Source organism: Macrotis lagotis, chromosome 3, assembly GCF_037893015.1.
Source record: "Macrotis lagotis isolate mMagLag1 chromosome 3, bilby.v1.9.chrom.fasta, whole genome shotgun sequence".
Classification (NCBI taxonomy): domain Eukaryota; kingdom Metazoa; phylum Chordata; class Mammalia; order Peramelemorphia; family Peramelidae; genus Macrotis; species Macrotis lagotis.
This window is the reverse complement of record NC_133660.1, coordinates 236822374-236841246: the sequence shown is the minus strand read 5'-3', so window position 1 is coordinate 236841246 and position 18873 is coordinate 236822374. Positions and strand designations below refer to the sequence as shown.

General features: G+C 44.6%; 1 protein-coding gene across 7 annotated transcripts in view; it reads right to left on the bottom strand.

Moving 5' to 3' along the window:
* TUB (TUB bipartite transcription factor) overlaps positions 1 to 18873 on the bottom strand; it is a 145650-nt gene that overhangs the window by 71278 nt on the left and 55499 nt on the right. The window contains exon 1 of one of the 7 annotated variants that reach the window (XM_074230230.1): positions 7446 to 7993. The exons of the other annotated variants lie outside the window; for them this stretch is intronic. Within the exon in view, the coding sequence (XP_074086331.1) occupies positions 7446 to 7483 (38 nt within the window). The 5' untranslated portion in view covers positions 7484 to 7993. Of the gene's footprint in view, positions 1 to 7445; positions 7994 to 18873 lie in introns of those variants that run through there. 7 annotated transcript variants of the gene reach the window in all.

The window sequence follows — 18873 nt, the reverse complement described above, 5'->3', positions numbered from 1 at the left end:
ACCATGTGTTAGGCAGTATGCTAGAAGTGCTCACAACAGCCCTGTTATTTCCTCCATTTTGCAATGAGAAAAACAGAGGAAAAGAGATTAATTGACTCAGCCAGAATAACCAAGCTCCAAGTGTCTGAGGCTGGATTTGAACCCAGCCTTAGTGAAAGCAAATCCAGGATTCTACCCATGGTGCCATCAAGTTGGTAATAACAACAGACGACTGGCAAAAGCAGTAACAACTTGTGTCAATCTTCGGATCAAACTGGCTTCCTGGTCAATATGACCTCGGTCTTGATTTAAGCATTAAACAAATCTGGTCTGTCAGCAAAACATCTGGTTTCTCAACCATGCAGGATTGTGTTCAAACAATGTCGCTTTCTCAACTGTTCCTCTTCAATGATTCTAACAGGAATAAAGTGTTCAAGAAGAATGGTTTTTGCTTCATGGTCTCCTGGATCAACACTACCAGTTTTGTAAAAGGCTATGTCTCTCCTGAGGGCCAGGGGCAACTAAAATACATTTCTTTTCATCTTCAGACAAGTAGTAGAAATTGTAACTCTGTGGCAATCCTAATTTGGAAGTGTTGCAAAAACTGAGTTGCCATTCTGTTACACAAACTATTAAACCTCAGAGCAAAAGGTTGGAAAATCAGTTGATTGTAAAGCCTTACAATTGGAGTCATGGAAACAAGTATGGGTTGATTCCTAAAGTAGTTCTACATTGGATTTCTTTTTTTAAAAGAAAGATTTTATTTATTTTGAATTTTACAATTTTTCCCCCAATCTTGCTTCCTTTCCCCCAGCCCCCACAGAAGGCAGTCTATTAGGCTTTACATTGTCTCCATGGTATGCATTGATCTAAGTTGAATGTGATGAGAGAGAAATCATATCCTTAAGGAAGAAACAAAGTATAAGAAATAGCAAAATTATATAATAAGATAATGGGTTTTTTTAAATTATAGGTCTTTGGTGTTTGTTCAAACGCCACAATTCTTTCTCTGGATACAGATGGTATTCTAAATCACAGATACCCCAAAATTGTGCTTGATTGTTGAACTGATGGAATGAGCAAGTCCATTAAGGTTGACTGTCACCCCCATTCTACAGTGGATTTTCTGCAACTTTTCTTTCAACTTTTTGATTCTGTCTGTTAGAGATTGGATTTCTCTGGACATCAAGGCTTCCTACATCTTCTTTTGTTTCATTGACATAAGTTAATGAATGATGATGATGATGATGATGATGATGATAATAATTATAATAATAATAATAATAATAATAATCCTGTCTAGTTCCCAGCACCTCCGGTCTCTGCTAGAGCTCCCTGAACCTCTTGCTTATCTTCCTCATGATGAGTTTCTCCTCTTGAGCTGACTCAGTCTCCCTTACTCTGTGGGGCATCCCTGTATTATATGAATTCCTTTATGAAATGTTTTCAAGTTAACAGTTTTGTGGTCAGTCCACGTCAATCTAAGCCACAGATTTCTCTTTCTCTTGACTAAGTATTGTCTGATATTTTGTATACCATCAGGCAAAGTGTCTTTATAGCATTGCCTTGATTTCTCCCTACTCTTCATAGAAGCCACTGTCATGGGCCAATGAATGTAGTTCTCGTGATCCTCTACTTAGAGCAGTTCCCACAAAGAAAGATCTTGAAGCCATCCAGAACAGCTTCTGGTCTTCCATGTGTATCTCACAAACACCTTCTCCTTCAGGATATATGATAATGTCAGTCTGATGAGATCTCAGCTAGGAGAATTCCCAGCATGCAGAGCAGCATGAAGATGGAGCTATCTTCTTGAGACAAGTTGCACAAATATGGTGTTCACATTCAGTGGGGATTTTCTTAGGGACCAAGTTGAAGCAGATATGACAGTGATGACGATGACTAAATCTCACTTCAACTTCATCTTCCAACATCCTCAGATCAAGAGGAAGATCTGAGGGGTCCACCTCATTACAGGGGTCAATTTCATTTGTCTCTGTCTCTGGAGTCACACATTGCTGCTCAGTTAGCTAGGAACAAGAAGACAGACTCCCATCCCCTCTTGCTTTTTTACCTTTCATTTAGTCCCTGGAGTCTGTCCCTTAGGAGATGAGCTAGAGAAATCATCTTGGCTCAAAGCACTCTACTCCCTACCTCCTACAAAATTAAGAGAGTTAGACTTTATGACACCTATGGACCCTATTGCATTCTAAGGTTCTAGGATCTGCACTCCCCTCAAATCCCAAACCTCTCTCTTCTTGGGGTTGCAGTGGAAGTAGAGAGCTCCCAGAAGTCAGGGACTGTCTTTTGTCTCTTACTGTACCCCCAGTCCTTACCACAGTATCTGGCCCATAGTAGGTACTTAAGAAATTTTTGGTGAATTGAAGTAGGGAGCAAAACTCTCCACTAGTTGAAAGATTCCAGAAGAGTCCCAGACTCCTTAGTATATCTAAAAGTAGATCCCAGAGAGCCTACTCCAGGAACTTACCTAACCAAAGAAGTAGAGACTAGAGATGGCCAGGCTGGGCCAGGGAGGGGGTGTTTGTGGTTCCTAGTGTACCAGCTGCAGAGAAATGTCCTTAAATCAGAAAATTCTGGAGCTGGAAGGGCAGTCCTTTGCTAACCCTTTCATTTGACAGATACAAAGAAGACAGACACTTGTCCAAGGTCACTCTGGGAGTTAATGAACAGCAGTACACAGAGGTACGGGCTCCTGATGGCCACTATCAAAGCTATACCCTATGCTAGGGTGTAGCTGAAGTTGCCTGCCAAAGCAGATCCAACAATACATCCAACCACAAAGGTGCCTCTAGAAGAGCTGGAGGCAGTAAAAAGCTGGTTCCCGAGGTCATGAGATGCTAAGTTTACTGACAGAAGCAGAATGGGAGAAGGTTGGAATAATTTGGGAAAACATTCACAAAAGGGGGGGAAGGAAAGGTTACCAAAATTTGGGTTTCCATCTTTAAAAAACCCAAATCTATTTTCTCCTCTAAGCAACAGAGAGGTCTCCTTTCCACATGCTATAATAAGGCAGACACAGCATCAGCCTTTACCTCACAGGAATAAATGAAAAAAAGTCTTCCCTCAGCCCCAAAAAGCATCTTGAGCCTTCTCTAACCTTGTACTTCCTCCTCCCCTTTATGGACTGCTTGCACCTACTTCTGCTATCCCAACCTTGGGGTATTGCTGCATCCCACTCCATTGGCAGGTGAGATACTAGTTGTTGGCATTGCTAAGATGAAAGTGAAATGTCTAGTTTGGTGGGAAACGGGACATCTCTCAAAGGAGGGCTAGTAAGAAACAGGAGCCAAGAAGTGGGGGTTCCTTTGAAACGTTAACTGATACTCTCAAACCTTCTCTTGGCATTAGTGATAGTGCCTGGTCCCACAAAGCTAATCCCTGTCCCAAATTAGAACCATCCATTCAATTATCATAGTACTTAAAGGGACCTTGATGATGCTAAGATGTTTCCAGTCATATCTGACTCTTGATGACCCAATTTGGGGTTTTCTTGACAGAGATAATGTAGAGGTTTGCCATTTCCTTCACCAATTCATTCTACAGAGAAAACTGAGACAAAGGGAAGTGACATGCCCAAAGTCACAGCTAGTTCGTGTCTGAGGCCAGATTTGAACTCAGGAGGATTAATCTTCCTGCCTCCAAGTCTATATCTCTCTATCCACTGCATCCCCCTAACTGCCCTTAGAAAGGGATCTTTAGAGGCCATGAAGTCCAACATTTTGCACAAGAAAAAACTGAGGCAGACAAAGGTTAAATGACTTGTTTGCATGTCTGAGATGGAATTTGAATTGAGGTCTTCTTGTCTCCAAGTGTCTTATATACTACACCACCTCCTCTCCACCAAAAGGATTTAACACCCTCATCATCATTGATTGAGCAAGCATTTAAATGCATAATGTGGGCAAGAAATCATATTAGAAACTAGAAACAAAAAGACAAAAATGAATACAGTTCTGGTGAGGGGTTCATATAGCAAGGACTACCAGAAAGACTGCAGGGGATGTCCCCTGCAGAACTGGAGGGTTTACAAGATGTAAGTTGGTGGTAGAATGATCAGACTCAGGGTAGGGTTGGAGGAGTAAGGCAGAGAAACAGAGAGGTGAGAGGGTCAGTAGACATCACTTCAGGAACTTCCCTCTAATACCTGAAGAGGCTCTCACTAGGGGTAGCCCTCTTTACTGCCTTCTCTTCTCACAATCCCCTCATGCCATGAAACTTCTTTCACAGTCAGTGGGAACTCAGTTTTCCTACAGTCTCTAAGTTATTGGGTTATTACCAAACTTTGGGGAAGGTGTCTAAGAAGGGTCACTCCCTGATGGGAGGGAAGAGAAGAAAGAAATAGGAGAGAAGGGGGTAGAGACATGAGACTCCAACAGGAACACAGAAGAGTGGTTGGGGGTAGGTAGCTACAGGCATTGAGTCTCTTCAGTTCTGTGAATGGAGTGAACATTGGACAGATCCCAGGTGAGAAGACAAGTCTTAGTAGAACATACAGGCCTCCAGTTTCTCTCCTATGGTGTGGAGAGCCAGTGAGGTACAATGGACTTGGGAGTACAAAACATTGTGATTTTAGCCACTAGCTGTGACCTTGAAGACAGGATATCTTACCATCCTCCTCCTAGAGGTCAGAGGGTGCTCTTTAACATGGAAAGCACCCAGTCCTGTGGTCTTTCCATTTCTACCACACTGACTCTCAGAGTGGTGTCTCCTTCTGAACTTCTGCCATGTAAATGTAAACAAGGCATTTAAAAGCAGTAAAAGGAGAGCCACAAAAGTCCCATTGCTTGAAGTCCTGTAGACCAGGCCAAGGTTAGGCTGGGATGCCAGTAGGAGTCTCAACTTCAACTAAAGGGAACTCCAGTTCAGAGGGCAGCTCCAGAGACTGCTCAGAGGAGGACAGGAAGACATCTCAGCCCACAGGTTCAGATGAGATTAGCCAAGGAGATCCCTCCACTTTGTCAATTTGACAACCTTAAGCTTTTAAAATGGGTTGTGTTTTACAGCTCTTTCTCCTTTAATTCCCAGGGAAATCTTTGAAGCCAGGATCTATCTCTGAGAAATTAAGGGAAGGAGAATTTGCTGATGTCCAACTCTGGAAGGGAGGAGTGAGATAGCGTGGGAGCAGAGTGGAGGGTGTGGACTAAACACTCACTTTCTCTCCAAGCCAATGATCATCTGAGAAAGAAAGAAAAGAAACCCCCTGGGGAAGTTGAATGGGCTAGGAATGCCCACACCAGGAATGCTCTCAGCAGCAGGGTATGCTGGGATACAATACCCCAGGAGGGCTGGAGTGTTGGGGGCATTATCTTGCCACAGGCCTAAGTGAACCAGGATTCCCTTTCTCTTACAGAGGCTCATGTTGTCAAGGCCATATTGAGACTACTGATTTTTTTTTACACAAGCTTCATCTTGTTCTGAATTTATTTCCTCCCAAAAAATATTCCCACCGTATTTTCTGCTACTCTAATGGCATATGTTTTTTTCCATTTCCCCAAAAGGGTGCAGGGAGGTAGAAATGAGAATATCCTCTCAAGTATCAGATTTTGCTTCTCAGAAGAGGGGATCCCTGAATTCAGGGAGTCATCTTAATCTCAAAACAGCTGGGTTTGACCAGCTTGAGCCTTCCTCCCAGTCGGAGTTTCTGAAGAACCATAGCTTAAGATGAAGCAGCTTAGCCCCTAATCAAGAGACTTTTCAGGAATTCCTCCCCCCCCAACCACCAAAAATGGTTGCACTCAGGACACTCCAAGCTCACACCCAGAGCCCCAAGAAATGAGACTGAAAGAATTTTTCATGATCGTAAACACCTCAGAAAGCCCTTTCCCATCCTCTGAGAAACACTGGCCTACAGAACTGACAGAGTCCCAGTAGCAGCTGGCCCCCTAAGAAGAGCTCACCCATTCATTCCTTAGTCCTGACTGCTTTTATGGTTGAGGGGTGAGGGACAGACAGGCAAGGAATGGGGACAGGAATAAGGAAGCCTCCCCCTCAACCCCAGCCTGGCCCAGCTTCCTCAATGACTGTCTAACCCCCAGCTGTCAGGCAGGGACAACAGGAGGGCTAGAATCCAAGGGGTTCTCAGAAGCAAAATGTTCTCTTGGAAGAACAGCCCCCCCCCCTCTATTCAGGGTGATATTACTTGGCCAGGCTCTAGATTCACAGGCCAGAGGAGTCAAAAGAGGTAGCAGATGTGAGGCCATGCTAAATGATGGGATCTGTGAGTCTGTAAGCATCTCCGTTCTTGTATCTGAAGGTGAATGTCCTTTATAGATTGAAATGGTTTGAGAAGGGGGGCAATTTGGGAAAGGCTGAAGTTAGAATCAGCCCCATAAAAGTATAAGCCTTCTGCTTCAGGAGAAAAAGGTTCCTGCCACCTACACCCTGGGGAGAGAGGAGAGAGCCACTTTAGAGCCACTTAAGTTCACCCCAAGGAGGTTTGCAGACAGATCTGTGTTTAATAACCCTCTGGGTGTTTCCAATTGGTTTCTGATCTGGAATACCTTAGAAAGCATTGTGTCTGGAAATGGCAAATATCATCAGAGCCTCTCCCAGTAACAAGTTTTCTAAAGAAGGAAAATGGGATGACAGGACAGCAGATAAGGAAGGGCTTGGAGGTATCATAATTGTGTCCCAAGCTAGGCTCCCTGGTGGGTAGGCTGTGGGGAGAGTCACAGATGCTTCCACCGTGTCCTTAAGTCTGGTGGGGGGGGCAGCCCTCTTTCTTTACGAACTGGGTCTGGGACCCTCTCCAGCAAGCAGTTCATCGTGTCCAGTATCTTTGACGCACATGCTTCTGGAGGAGAGGCCGTTGAGAAAGACTCTGTAGCCCTTGGCAACGGGGAGCCAATGGGAGGCCAAGGAGAGGGGGCTGCCATGGCGACATGGCGAACATCAGCTCCTCTCCCCAGCAGCAGCGAGGTGGGGGCTGGCCCCAAATGGAGGGATAACTGAGGCAGGAGGTGGAAGGGGGTCCCAGGTGCCTGGCTCAAGGCTCCGCCTGCTCGAAAGAAAGCCTAACTCTGGTCGCAGGCCAAGGGCAGCCCCTGAATTTGGCTCCCATTGGGGTCCGATGGGGGGGGAGGCTAACTCCCTGGCCAGAGCCCCAGTGGCGGCTGTGGAGTTTGTGAGTGGGTGCGCTGGGTGTTTACCTGCACCGTTCCGGGTCCCTGTGTCGGACCCCGGAATGGCGCCCCGGCCTCACCAGCATGGGTGCGGGGGGGAGGTGCTCCCCGCTTTCCTCCCTCCCATTTCCATCAGTCTCCAACCCAGAAGCCGGCCACAGAAATCAGATGTGAAGGGGCTCTGCCACCCTCCCGGAGCCGGCAGAGGAAGGAGCCGAGGGTCAGGAGGCGAAGCGCCGGGGCTGCTGGCATGGCCCCCCAGATCCTCCCCAAGTGCCCCGTCCTTCTGGCGGGCCCGGCTGCCAGGGGCGGGGGCGGGGGGCGTACCTGTAGCGGATCCAGTCGGAGTGGTGCTTGGAGGTCATGTCTCCCGGGGGGGCCGGGCCGCGGGCCGCTGGGGGGGCGGGGGCCCCGGGCCCGCGGGGCCTCGGGGGGCTGCTTCGAGCGCCCTGCTCAGCTCCCGGGGACCCGGCCCGGGCCGCCTCCGCATCGTCCGCCGGCGGGCTGCCGGGGGACCCTTGGAGGAGGGCGCGGGCTCAGTCCCGCCGCGGCCCGGCCGCCCGCTCCCCGGGCCCTGCCCGCGGCCCCGGCCCGGCTCCCGGCCCCGGCCCCGGCTCCGGCTCCGGCCCCGGCCCCGGCTCCGGCCGCATGGGCCGGGGGGAGGGGAGGGGGCGCCGCGGGGAGAGGCGGAGGCCCCCGGGCGCCTGGGCGGGCTGCCTGCGTGTCTGTGGAGTGCGTGTCTGTGTGAGTGTGAGCGGGTGTGCGCGCGTGTGTAAGTGTGTCCGTGTCGGTGTGCGCGCCCCGCCCCGGCCGCTCAGTGCGCCCGCCCTCGCCGGCTCGCGCAGGACGCGCCCCCCGCCCTTCCCTGCGGGGCGCGGGGCGCCGGGGCCGGGGAGGGACCGGGCTGCGGGGGCCAGGCCGGCCCGGCCCCGCTCCGGCCCCGCTCCGGCCCCGCCCCTCGCCGGCACGCAGCTCCCGGCCGACGCTGCCCCTCGGGCTGCCAGAAATGGAGGCTGCCCCCCCTCAGGGCCCAAAGTGGCGCCCCGGCTCCCCGGGGGTCCTCGCCCTCCACCCAGAGGGCAGGCGCACGCTCGCTCTGACCCGAGCGGGAGTCTCCTAGTCAAGACACCTGGGCTCGAGTCCCGACTTCCACCTGCATTAGCCGTGTGACCCTGAGAAAGTCACTTCCCCTCGTAAACACGAACCTTCTGGCTTCCCCTGACATAGGTGCCTGTTCTTGGCCAGGGAGGCCGAGTCCTGGAGCTGGAGGCCGGGCCCTGGCAGGTCCCAGGACACCGAGAGGCCTTTGCCCACGAGGCCGGTGAGAGATGATGACTCTCGCTACCAGCCTAGCTGGGTTTGGAGAGATTCAACACCCATCAGTCAATCGGCATTTATAAAGCGGGACTGCCTAGGTGCTTAGCACTTGACCAAGAAGACCAGGGCATGGGGAGGTGATGACTGGAGGTGGCGCGGGACACCAGGCAATCGGGATTAAGTGACATGCTCAAGGTCACACAACTAGTAAGTAGCAACTGTCTGAGGACAGATTCGAACTCCTGTCCTCTTGACTCCAAAGCCAGTGCGCTATCCACTGTGCCACCTTTCTTCCTTGAGGAAAGGCAAAAACAAACAAACAAGCAAAAACAAAAAACAAAAAACCCTGACCCTCAAGGAGTTCCCAGTCCAATGCAGGAAAACTCAAAAGGATAAATTGGGAGGCAGCAACAGAGGGGAGCCATTCAAACTGAAGGGGGAATGAGACTTCTCAAAGACTTGAAGGGCTGTCAGAAGGAAGAGATAAGGTGGGAGACTATTCCAAGCATGGAAAAAATGGCTAGAGATGAAATGGAACAGCAGAGAAGCCAATAAAATCCCATGGCACATGTGGGTGGGAGGGGGGTGGGAAGTAACATATCAGAAGACTGAAAAAAATGAAGGATCAACCATTTCAACCACAGTAACTCTTAAACCAGATGTTGAATTAGAGAAAGGTTGCAATTTGCAAAAACAGAGGGGGTGCACACACTTAAAAGACCACAGATCCTTGAGCCTGATGTACAAGTGAGGCACCATATTTCCTAATAACCTATGAGTTTGGGGGACTGGGACCATGTTTTAACCAAACTCTAATAAGGAAACCACTGAACCATGCAGTAGAGAAAAAGCTAGAAATGGGTTCAGAAGATCTGTGATCCCTTCTAGATCTAAATCTATGATCCTCAGATCCCCTGGAGCAGAACACAATACTCCAGACTCAGTAACTGTTTTATAAAGGCTTGTCAGAGGTATGGATGGAGGGACAGAGGGATGGATGGATGGAAGGAGGGAGGGAGGGATGGAGGGATGGAGGGAGGGATGGAGGGATGGAGGGATGGGTGGATGGGTGGATGGAGGGATGGGTGGATGGAGGGATGGAGGGATGGATGGCAATGTGGTAAAGTAGAAAAATTATCTATTTGAGTATGGAGGGAGCATTCAAGGTCATTTAACTACTAAATAGTGGAGTCAGAGGATCTGACTCAATCCAGCATGTCTCCATTGCACCAAAATGCCAAGACTTGGGTTCACACCTTGGCTCTGCCATTTACTGGCTGGATGCCCTTATGCTAGTCACTCTACTTTGATAGGCTTCAGTTTCCTCCTCTGTAAAATGAGGAAAGTAGACTAGACCAAGGGTTTGTTCTTGTGTGTGTCAGGGACACCTTTGATAGCCTAGTTAAATGCTTAAATCTTCTCTCAGAATAATAATTTTAAATGTATAAATACATAGGATCACAAGGAAAACCACAAGTTGGTGAAAATAAAGATGTAATTTTTTCCCCCATCCAAGATCATGGACCCACTGAAATCTTGTCTCTAAAATTCCTTTTTCCCAGAAATCTTAAAATTGTCCCACCAAACAGACCCATCCCCATGCTGGGGAAGGGGGTGAGTAGAAGTCAGAGTCTTAGAGAATGTCAGAATTCGCAGGGACCCAAGAGATAATCTAATCACAAAATTTTTAAAAATCACCAACTTTGAGAACTAGAATTTCTTGTCTGTCTCATACATGAAAGGAATCTCCACTATAAAATACCAGAAATATGTTCATCCAGTCTCTGCTTCAAGACCAACTGAGTCATTTTATAAAGGAAGAAATGTCAGAAAAGGAAATTATTTGTCCAAGGTCACCCAAGCTAGTTAATGCAAGAAAATTGGACATGACCCATTTATCACTCTTTATGGAAAGGTAACTTCTATTGTTCAAAGGAAATATCATGGCATTAACTCAAGGAAACATAAGTTCTAGTCTTATATATCCAGTTGAATCACCATTACTTGGGTCAGTCATTATCCCTGTCCAGGACTCAGTTTCTTCATCTGGAAAAGATAATAGGACTGCTCCCTCTTCCTCCCTGAGGAGGATCCTGTATCGAATGAGGTTTCTGTTGAATGACAGATCTAGGCTGTACAGGATTCCCTTTTTCCTTCCCTCCCTCTCACTCCATACTACTGAGGAAGTCCCCAGGCCAGGGCAGTGGTTAGGGAGGCAGTTGGCATAGTGGATGAAGTGCTGGGCTTGAAGTCAAGAAGACTTGAGTTGGTAATGCACTGTTGGTGGAGCTGTGAACTCTTCCAACCTTTCTGGAGAGCAATTTGGAATTCTGTCCAAAGGGCAATGAAAATGTGCATGTCCTTTGGTCCAGCAATACCACTACTGGATCTATATCCTGAAGAGATCATGAAAAAGGGTAAAAACATCACTTGTACAAAAATATTCATAGCTCTGTTAAGTGGCAAAGAATTAGAAATTGAGGGGACATCCAGCAACTGGAGAATGTTGAACAAAATGCGGTATATGTAAGAGATGTAAAACTATTGTTAATATTAGAAATCAGGAGAGATGGGATTTCATAGAAGCCTGGAAAAATTTGCATGAATTGATGCTAGGTGAGATGAGCAGAACCAGAACACCTTAATAACAACATGGGTGATAATCAACCTTGATGGACATGCTCACTGTATCAGTGTAATAACCAGGTACAATTTTAGGGGATCTGTGATGGAGAATATCATCTGTATCCAGAGAAGAAACTATGGAGTTTAAATGAAAACCAAAAATTATCTTCAATTTTTAAAAGTTGTCTTTTTTATTACATAATTTTGCTATCTCTAATATCTTTCTTCCCTATAAATATGTTTTTCTCTCAATACATTCAATTTTGATCTATGCATATCATGGAAACAAATGTAAAGACTATCAAATTGCCTTTTGTTGGGGGAGAGGAAGGGAAGGGGGGAAATTGTAATATTCAAAACCTTGCAAAAAATGATTGGTAGAAACTACTATTGTATATAATGGAAAACAAATAAAATACATAATTTTTAAAAAAAAGACCTGGGTTGAGATCCCACATGAAATTCTTGCAAGTTGAATGACTCTAGTCCAAATATCTCTCTAAGCCTCAGTTTCTTCTGCACAGAATGGACTTTAAGATCATTTGATCTTAAGTTCTAAATCTATGACCCTATAAACTAGCCTTCCTCTTTCCAGTACTATCCTCAACTGGTATGAGTTATCAGCCTTGGTCTGATTAGTAGATTATGGTATCAAGGGAGACCTGAAAGAAACGCTGGAGGAAAATCTGTTGGATTTTCAAAACCATTTGCAAGAGAAAGCCAAGAGCTCAGAGAACAGCCTTCCTCCTTTCCTTGTCTCTCCCCCTCACTGTATTATGGAATCATCACCACTTCCCTACTATCCCTGGATATGATCCCCCACCACACTGTGGGATGTGCACCAGTCACCTGTAAATGTACCAAGGAATTTGCACTAGTCCCTACACTCTTATATCACCATCACTGGCTAGTGCTGGGATTGGCTCTTATCCCTCCCCTCCCATATCTAACCCAGGAAACTGCTGCTTTGCCAATTTGTCCTCTTTCCATTTAGCCAAACTCTAGACATCCTCCAAGAAGTCTTCCCCAACTCTTCCCTACCCCTTTCCTATCCTCCCATCCTTCTATCCTTCCCTCACCAGCCCACATTTAGCTCTCTAGTCAAATCACATTAATACTTAGTTGGCCACTCCTTGGGCACTTAAGGAAAGTAGCCTGCCCCTGGAGGTTAACATTATGTCTATGCACGTGGTTCCTATCTCCCCAATGACAAAATTGCAATCTGGACAAGGAAGCTATCTTTTCTGTCTCCCTCAGAGCCCTGGCAACCCAACAAAGAGCAGCTGGGGCTAAATGAATATTTGTTGATTGACTTTCTGTCAGCTGCTTAGACCAATCCCTAAGAGTATACAGTGAGCAGACCTAAGATGAATCATTTGAAGAAGACAGTCAACAGTCCCTGTTTCCCCCTGGGGCAAAGTAGGACATTTATTCTTATCCTTTCTCTTTCCCTCCCTTCCCTCCTCCTCCTCCTCCTCCTTTGCATGGGGGTGATGTCTGAATAAAGCCCAGTGTATGTTTTCCGACTTCAAGTAATCAGGTCAGTTGGTCACTAGATTTTAATTTTTCTTAATCTAAACTCAATCGACTATACTGTTCCCAGTCTCACACAGGTCTTCATCCTACCCTCTGCTGCCAAGCAAAGTAAGTCTGATCTGTCTTCCATGATGGTCCTCCAAATATTCAAAAACAGCAAATATGGGGAGGGAATAGTGTACGAGGAAAAGATTGTTGAAAGGCCTGGGTTCTAATACTGATATGCTCTGCCAGTTGCAAACTGTGTGACCTTGGATAAATCACTTCTCTCTAAATCTCAGTTGCCCCATCTAAAAAAAGAGACTAGATTATTGTTTAAATAGTATTCCTACCAGCTATTAATAAAAAATTTCCCATATACACCAAAATATTTATAGAAGCATTTTTTTCTGTGAAAGCAAAGAACTGGAAACAAAGTAGATGTCTATTAACTGGGGAATGGCTAGACATATTGTGGCACAGGAATGTGATGAGATTACATTGTGCTCTAAAAAATGTGTATCAGCATAATTAATTTGGAAATGTGTATAACATTGTGAATGTATAATCTATATCAGATCTCTTGCTATCTTAGGGTGGGGGAGGGAAGGGTGGGAGGGAGAAAACTTTGCAAAAATGAATGTTGAAAACTACCTTTGCATATAATTTAAAAAAATAAAGAAATATATGTAAAGAAGAGAAAAACATAGGAAAATCTATATGAAATTGATGAGTAAAGTAGTGCCAAGAAAACGTGATGTGCAATAATAATGTAAATGGAAAGAACCACATATCAAAAATTCTAAAATGAATATAAAGTGTTTAAGATCAACTCCCAGCCCATCTTCATGGAGGTTAGAAATCCAGAGGTGTTAAACATTGCACATGCTCTGGAATTTTTTTCAATATAGCATCAATTAGGCTGATTTGTTTTTCCTCTTTAAAAAAAATACTATTTTTTGTGGAATGGCTATCTGGGATGGGGAGAAGGGCAAAGAAAACTTTATATAATTATGATGATGAAAGAAACAAGCCATAAATAAAAACTTATTCAAAACAAAAATGTGCCTTTTAGTTTTAATAGTCCACTATTAGAACAAAAATGTGGCTTTTAGTTTTAATAGTCCACTATTCCTTTTCTTCCTTAAATCTTCTCTTAAACGATCTCAGTGCATTTGTCTGATACTCATAAGATTGTGTCCAGTCCAGTTACTCTCCTCTAAAAATATTTCAGTTGATCAATGCCCTCCTTCATGTGTGATGTGCAGGCCTGAATACAAAATCCCAGATGTGATGTGACCAAGGAGATGTTGTGTCCCAAGACAGCATGGATCAATAAAAAGAGCCTTGGATTTGGTGTCAGAAACCCAAGTTCAAATTCTAATGTTACTACTTAAAATATGACCTATGTGACCCAAGTCAAGTCACTAAACCTCTGGAATTATGTAAAAATAAAGGGTTTGGACTAAGTGGTCTCTGGTATCTTAAAGCCCTAAATCTCTAAACCTAGAAGACCTCCCTCCCTCTGGACACCATCTGTTCCTACTGTATCCTAAGATCCTATAGGGTTCTTCTCTACTTGGTTACATAGAATTCAACTGTCTCTTTTCCCTTTCATCCTTAGGATGGAATGAAGTGACACAATCCTTGAGCTCCCAGAAATTGGATGAGAGACAAAACCAGTCTTTCCTAATATGGAATTTGGAAAATGTTGGGATGGGGTTATATGATTATGAAGTATCTCTCTCTTTCAAATTGGTGAAAGGAAGACTGAATTTGGGGTCAGACTTGAGTTGAAATATTACCTCTGTTATTTCCTATATGAGAGACCTCTCGGAAGCAGAGAATCTTAATTTCCCTCTCTATTAAAAAAAATGAAGATTATACTGCTTGACCTTTAAGGGTCCTTCTAGGGGCAAAATCTGTAACTCTGTAAGTCCTACTTGGTTTAGGGAGAAGACAGCACCTATAGGCATACAAAGACAGGGCTCTAAGGGCATCATGCTTGGAAGCAGAGGTTGGACGAGATGACCTCTGGAAGCCCTTTCCAGAATATCAACAAGCTACTGCCTCTAATGAAGGGCTGAGTGGTCATCATTTCAGGGATGGCTATTACAGAGAACAGACCATTTTCCCTTCAAATTCTAGTAAATGATGTGGTAAACCCCGCCTCCCCCCAAATGGCCTAATACCTTGAAGCAGCAAGCATTAGGGCTGGCAGCAGCCACAGGAACCAGAGGTAATTCAATCAGCTAAAGAGATGCTCGAACTCTCTCCTGAGGGAGTAGGGACAAGGAAAGAGCAAAGGGGAATTTGAGGAGCAGGGATGTTCTTTTGACTCTCTGCAACCGAGTTCTAATGTCTATTAGGACTGGTTTGAATGAAGTTTATGTTTCTATCCTGTTCAAAATACCATAATAATTTCTAAAGGAAATTACACTAGATACTGCTGCTAGAGGATTAGAAGTTGATGGGGCAAGAGCTGGGTTTAATGTCATAAACCAGGGCAAACCAAGACCCTTTACTTGCCAATTCAATACTAGTTAGGTGGTGCAGTGGATAGGGTACTGACCCTGGAGTCAGGAGGATCTGAGTTCAAATCCATATTTACTAGCTGTGTGACCTTGGGCAATCACTTAACCCTGATTGCCTCACATCCAGGGCATCTCTGGTCATCCTGATTCATACTTCACCAGACCCAGATGGTTCCAGACAAGAAAGTAAGACTGGTGACTTAGCCCAGCACCCCTCACTCAAATCCAATTCATATGCATGTCTTCTTTCAGAACGAAGGACAAACACCTTCTCACTACAACAACTCTAACAGACAGAAATTCATAAAGTTTGACAAAATGGGGATAAGGAGAGTCCCAAATTGCAAATTTCAGTAAAAGAATGCACCCACCTGAGTTATTCATTATTTTTACAATTATTAGAATAATGGCCAATAGCAAATTACCACCACATTTAGAAAATAAAGGCAAGATGGCTTTGATGTAACTTGGGAAGCTTTCCCATCAGAAAATGCCCCCGACTAACTTACAGGCTCAGGTGTGTGAATACAAATGTATGTCTGGACAGAATGAGAAAACAATGGTCTTCAACCTGGAAGAAATCTCTAAAATCAGTGAGTCTGGCTCAGTCATTTTACAGGTAAGAAGATCATGACATCAGGGAGGTGATGTCATGACAAGCACATGTGATTTGGATTTGAGTGAGGTGGGGCTGTGCTAAGTCACCACCCTCACTTTATCCTCTGGAGCCATCTGGATCTAGTGAGCAGATATGACTCACCATGAATGGAGATGGCCCTGGAGGTGAGGCAATCAGAGTTAAGTGACTTAACCAGGGTCACCCAGCTAGTAAGCATCAAGTGACTGAGGTCATATTTGAACTCAGGTTCTCCTGATATCAGGCTCAGTGCTGTATCCACTGTTATCACCAAGATGCTTTCTAGTCTGGGGTCACCCAGGTAATAAATAGCAGATTGTTTGACTCCACCTCCACTGCTCTCTCCATTGTACCATATTTATGTGCCTTGCAAGACTACTGTGAAAGAAAATGATCATATTTGTAAAGGGCTTTGGAAGCTATTATATTTATATATATATATATATGTACATATTTACATATATTTGGGTAGGTATGTAAATGCATATGTATCTTCCTACAATGAATTCCAAAATCTGGACAAATTGTGCTGTTCACCATTCCCGCTAACACACTCCTATGCTTTCCCAAGTCCAGCCAAGAAGCATTTACAAATATCATCAAAAGTTAATTCTTTTCCTCCAAGAGCTTGCATTCTAATGGGGGAAAGGGGACCTGAAAAAAGGGGGAAGACAGAGAATGAAAGATTTTTTTTTTCTCAAAATGGAAGTTACAGCAACTTCCATTCATCTGTAGAAGAAGGGGTTGCCCGGAAGGAGGGAGAAGGCAGCTGAAGCATGGTGGCCAAGTATGGAGATATGATCATTTTGAGACCTTCCTCAAAATGAAGACCCCCATTTCCTTTATTCCCATATTTTTCCCTATGCCTAGGATACCTTCCTCAACTTCATGTGCTGATTTTCTATGAATCCCTTAAAAATAATGAGGTACCATGGGGTTGACTTTGGAGTTGGGGGAACCTAGTTTCATTTCCTGAATATGTTACTTGCTACCTGTATGACCTTGTACAAGTCACTTCCTCTTTTTGAGCCTCAGTTTCCTCATCTATAAAATGAGAAGTCGATCTAGATGACCTCTGAGGTCACCTGAGCTCCAAATCTGTGATCATTAAAGCCCAATTCAGGCTTCCACCTCCAGGAAGGCTTCCCTGATATTGTTTGTCCTTCATTCTTGACAAGGGCCATGATCCTACATGATTCTATAACACATGACACCTGCATATATACACATATACACACATACATACATCAGGGAGGTGATGCCATGTAATGCTGGTGAATAGGATTTAAGGGAGGGAGGTCTATGCAAAGTCACCAGCCTCACTCTCTCCTCTGGACCTGTCTAGGACCAGAGGTCAGAGATAGATCAGGACTACTGAAAATGGCCCTGGATTCAGTGAGAGACTTTTTAAGCTAAGGTCTTTTCTACTATGATATCAACATCAATTTTTAACATGAAAAATTATAAAAGACTTGAGGATGTTGATAAAAAGATCAACCATGATCCCAGAAGAACAATGAAGAATACTATGCCCCTCAGGACTGGAAGGATATCCCAGTATGCAGAATAAGAAAGTCATTTTTGGATATAACCTATGGAAGAAGGTATTTTATTTAACTAGGCTTACATTGACACAAGGATCTACATTTCTTTCTTCTCTCCTTTCTTCCTTTCCTTTCCTTTCTCCAATCCTTCCAGGAATGAATGTTCAAAAGAAAACATCCCATGCATGGTGTGGTTTATGAGAGAGCGTACTGTATGCTGGCATACCTCCTTCTACATGTGTTGGTGTATACACAAGAGACACATGGTTCTGAGTGTGCAATGGTGCTTGTGTTTTAGAATCTCATTGTGCACATGTGTGTCATTTCCATTCTCATGTCTGATGTGGAGGAAAATCTGGAAGGACAGTTAGTAAAATACTGATCTAAAAGCCAAGGGCGGGGGGGGGGGGGTGTTAGTGCTGGTTCTCTGCCATGACTTTGCTGAGTAACCCAGGGCAGTCCCCTTATCCTCTCTGAATTTTTAATTCCTCTTCTTTCCTATCTTCTCTTTCCTCTTCTGTTCTCTCTTCTTTTCTCTTTTTTTGTCCTCTATTCTCTCCTCTTTTCTTCTTCTCTTTTCTCCCCTATTTTCTCTTTCCTCTTCTCTACCCTTTTCTCTTCTCTTCTCTTAGCTGTTCTCTTTTCTTCTTTCCTCTTCTCTTTTTCCTCTTCTATTCTTTTCTTCTCTTTCCTCCTCTAGTCTCTCTTTTCTTCTTTCCTCTTTTTTCTCCTCTAATCTCTCTAATCTTTTCTCCTTTTCTCTTAAATATTCTTTTATCTCTTCTTTTTTCTCTTCTCTATTATTTTCTCTTTCCTCCTATTCTCTTTTACTCTTCTCTCTTCTCTTTCCTCTTTTCTATTCTTTGCTCTCCTCTTCCCTCCATACACTCTGCCTCTCAGTGAGTTTAACAGATACTACAGCTTTAATTATCCCCTTGACTCAGCTGTCTCTCAGAGCTCTATTTCCAACCCTATTTGTTCTGCTAAATTCTAGTCCTACAACACTAATGATCTTTGGAACATTTCAAGCTGGATGTACTTAATCATCTCATACTCAACACAACCCAGACAGAATTCAGCATTTTCCCCCACAAAATATAATCTTCTTTCTAAGTTCCCTGTTTCCATGGAGGGGTACCTTGATCCTCGAAGCCTCAGAGTCATCCTTTATATATCCAATGAGTTGCCAAATTTAATTCCACTTCTGCCACCTCACTTGGAACCACCTTCTTCACTCATACAACCACCACCCTAGTTCAAGCCCTAATCACTTCTCATATAGATTAATCCAAAAGCTTCCTAATTTGTTACAATGCATCACATCTCTCCCCATTCCAATCCTTACACCAAAGAGATCTTCCTAAAGCACAATTCAAACCTTTTAACTCCTCTGCTCAATAAACTTCAGTGACTTTCTATTTCCCATAGGGTCAAATACAACTCCTGTGTCACATTTAAAGTCCTTCAAAACCTAGCTCTAGGGTACTTTTCCAGGCTTACTGTACTTTTCATACAGTTAAGTCAAATTGCCTTTCTTGCTGCTCCTCATATACAATTTTCCATCTCATGGGCTATTTACCCCT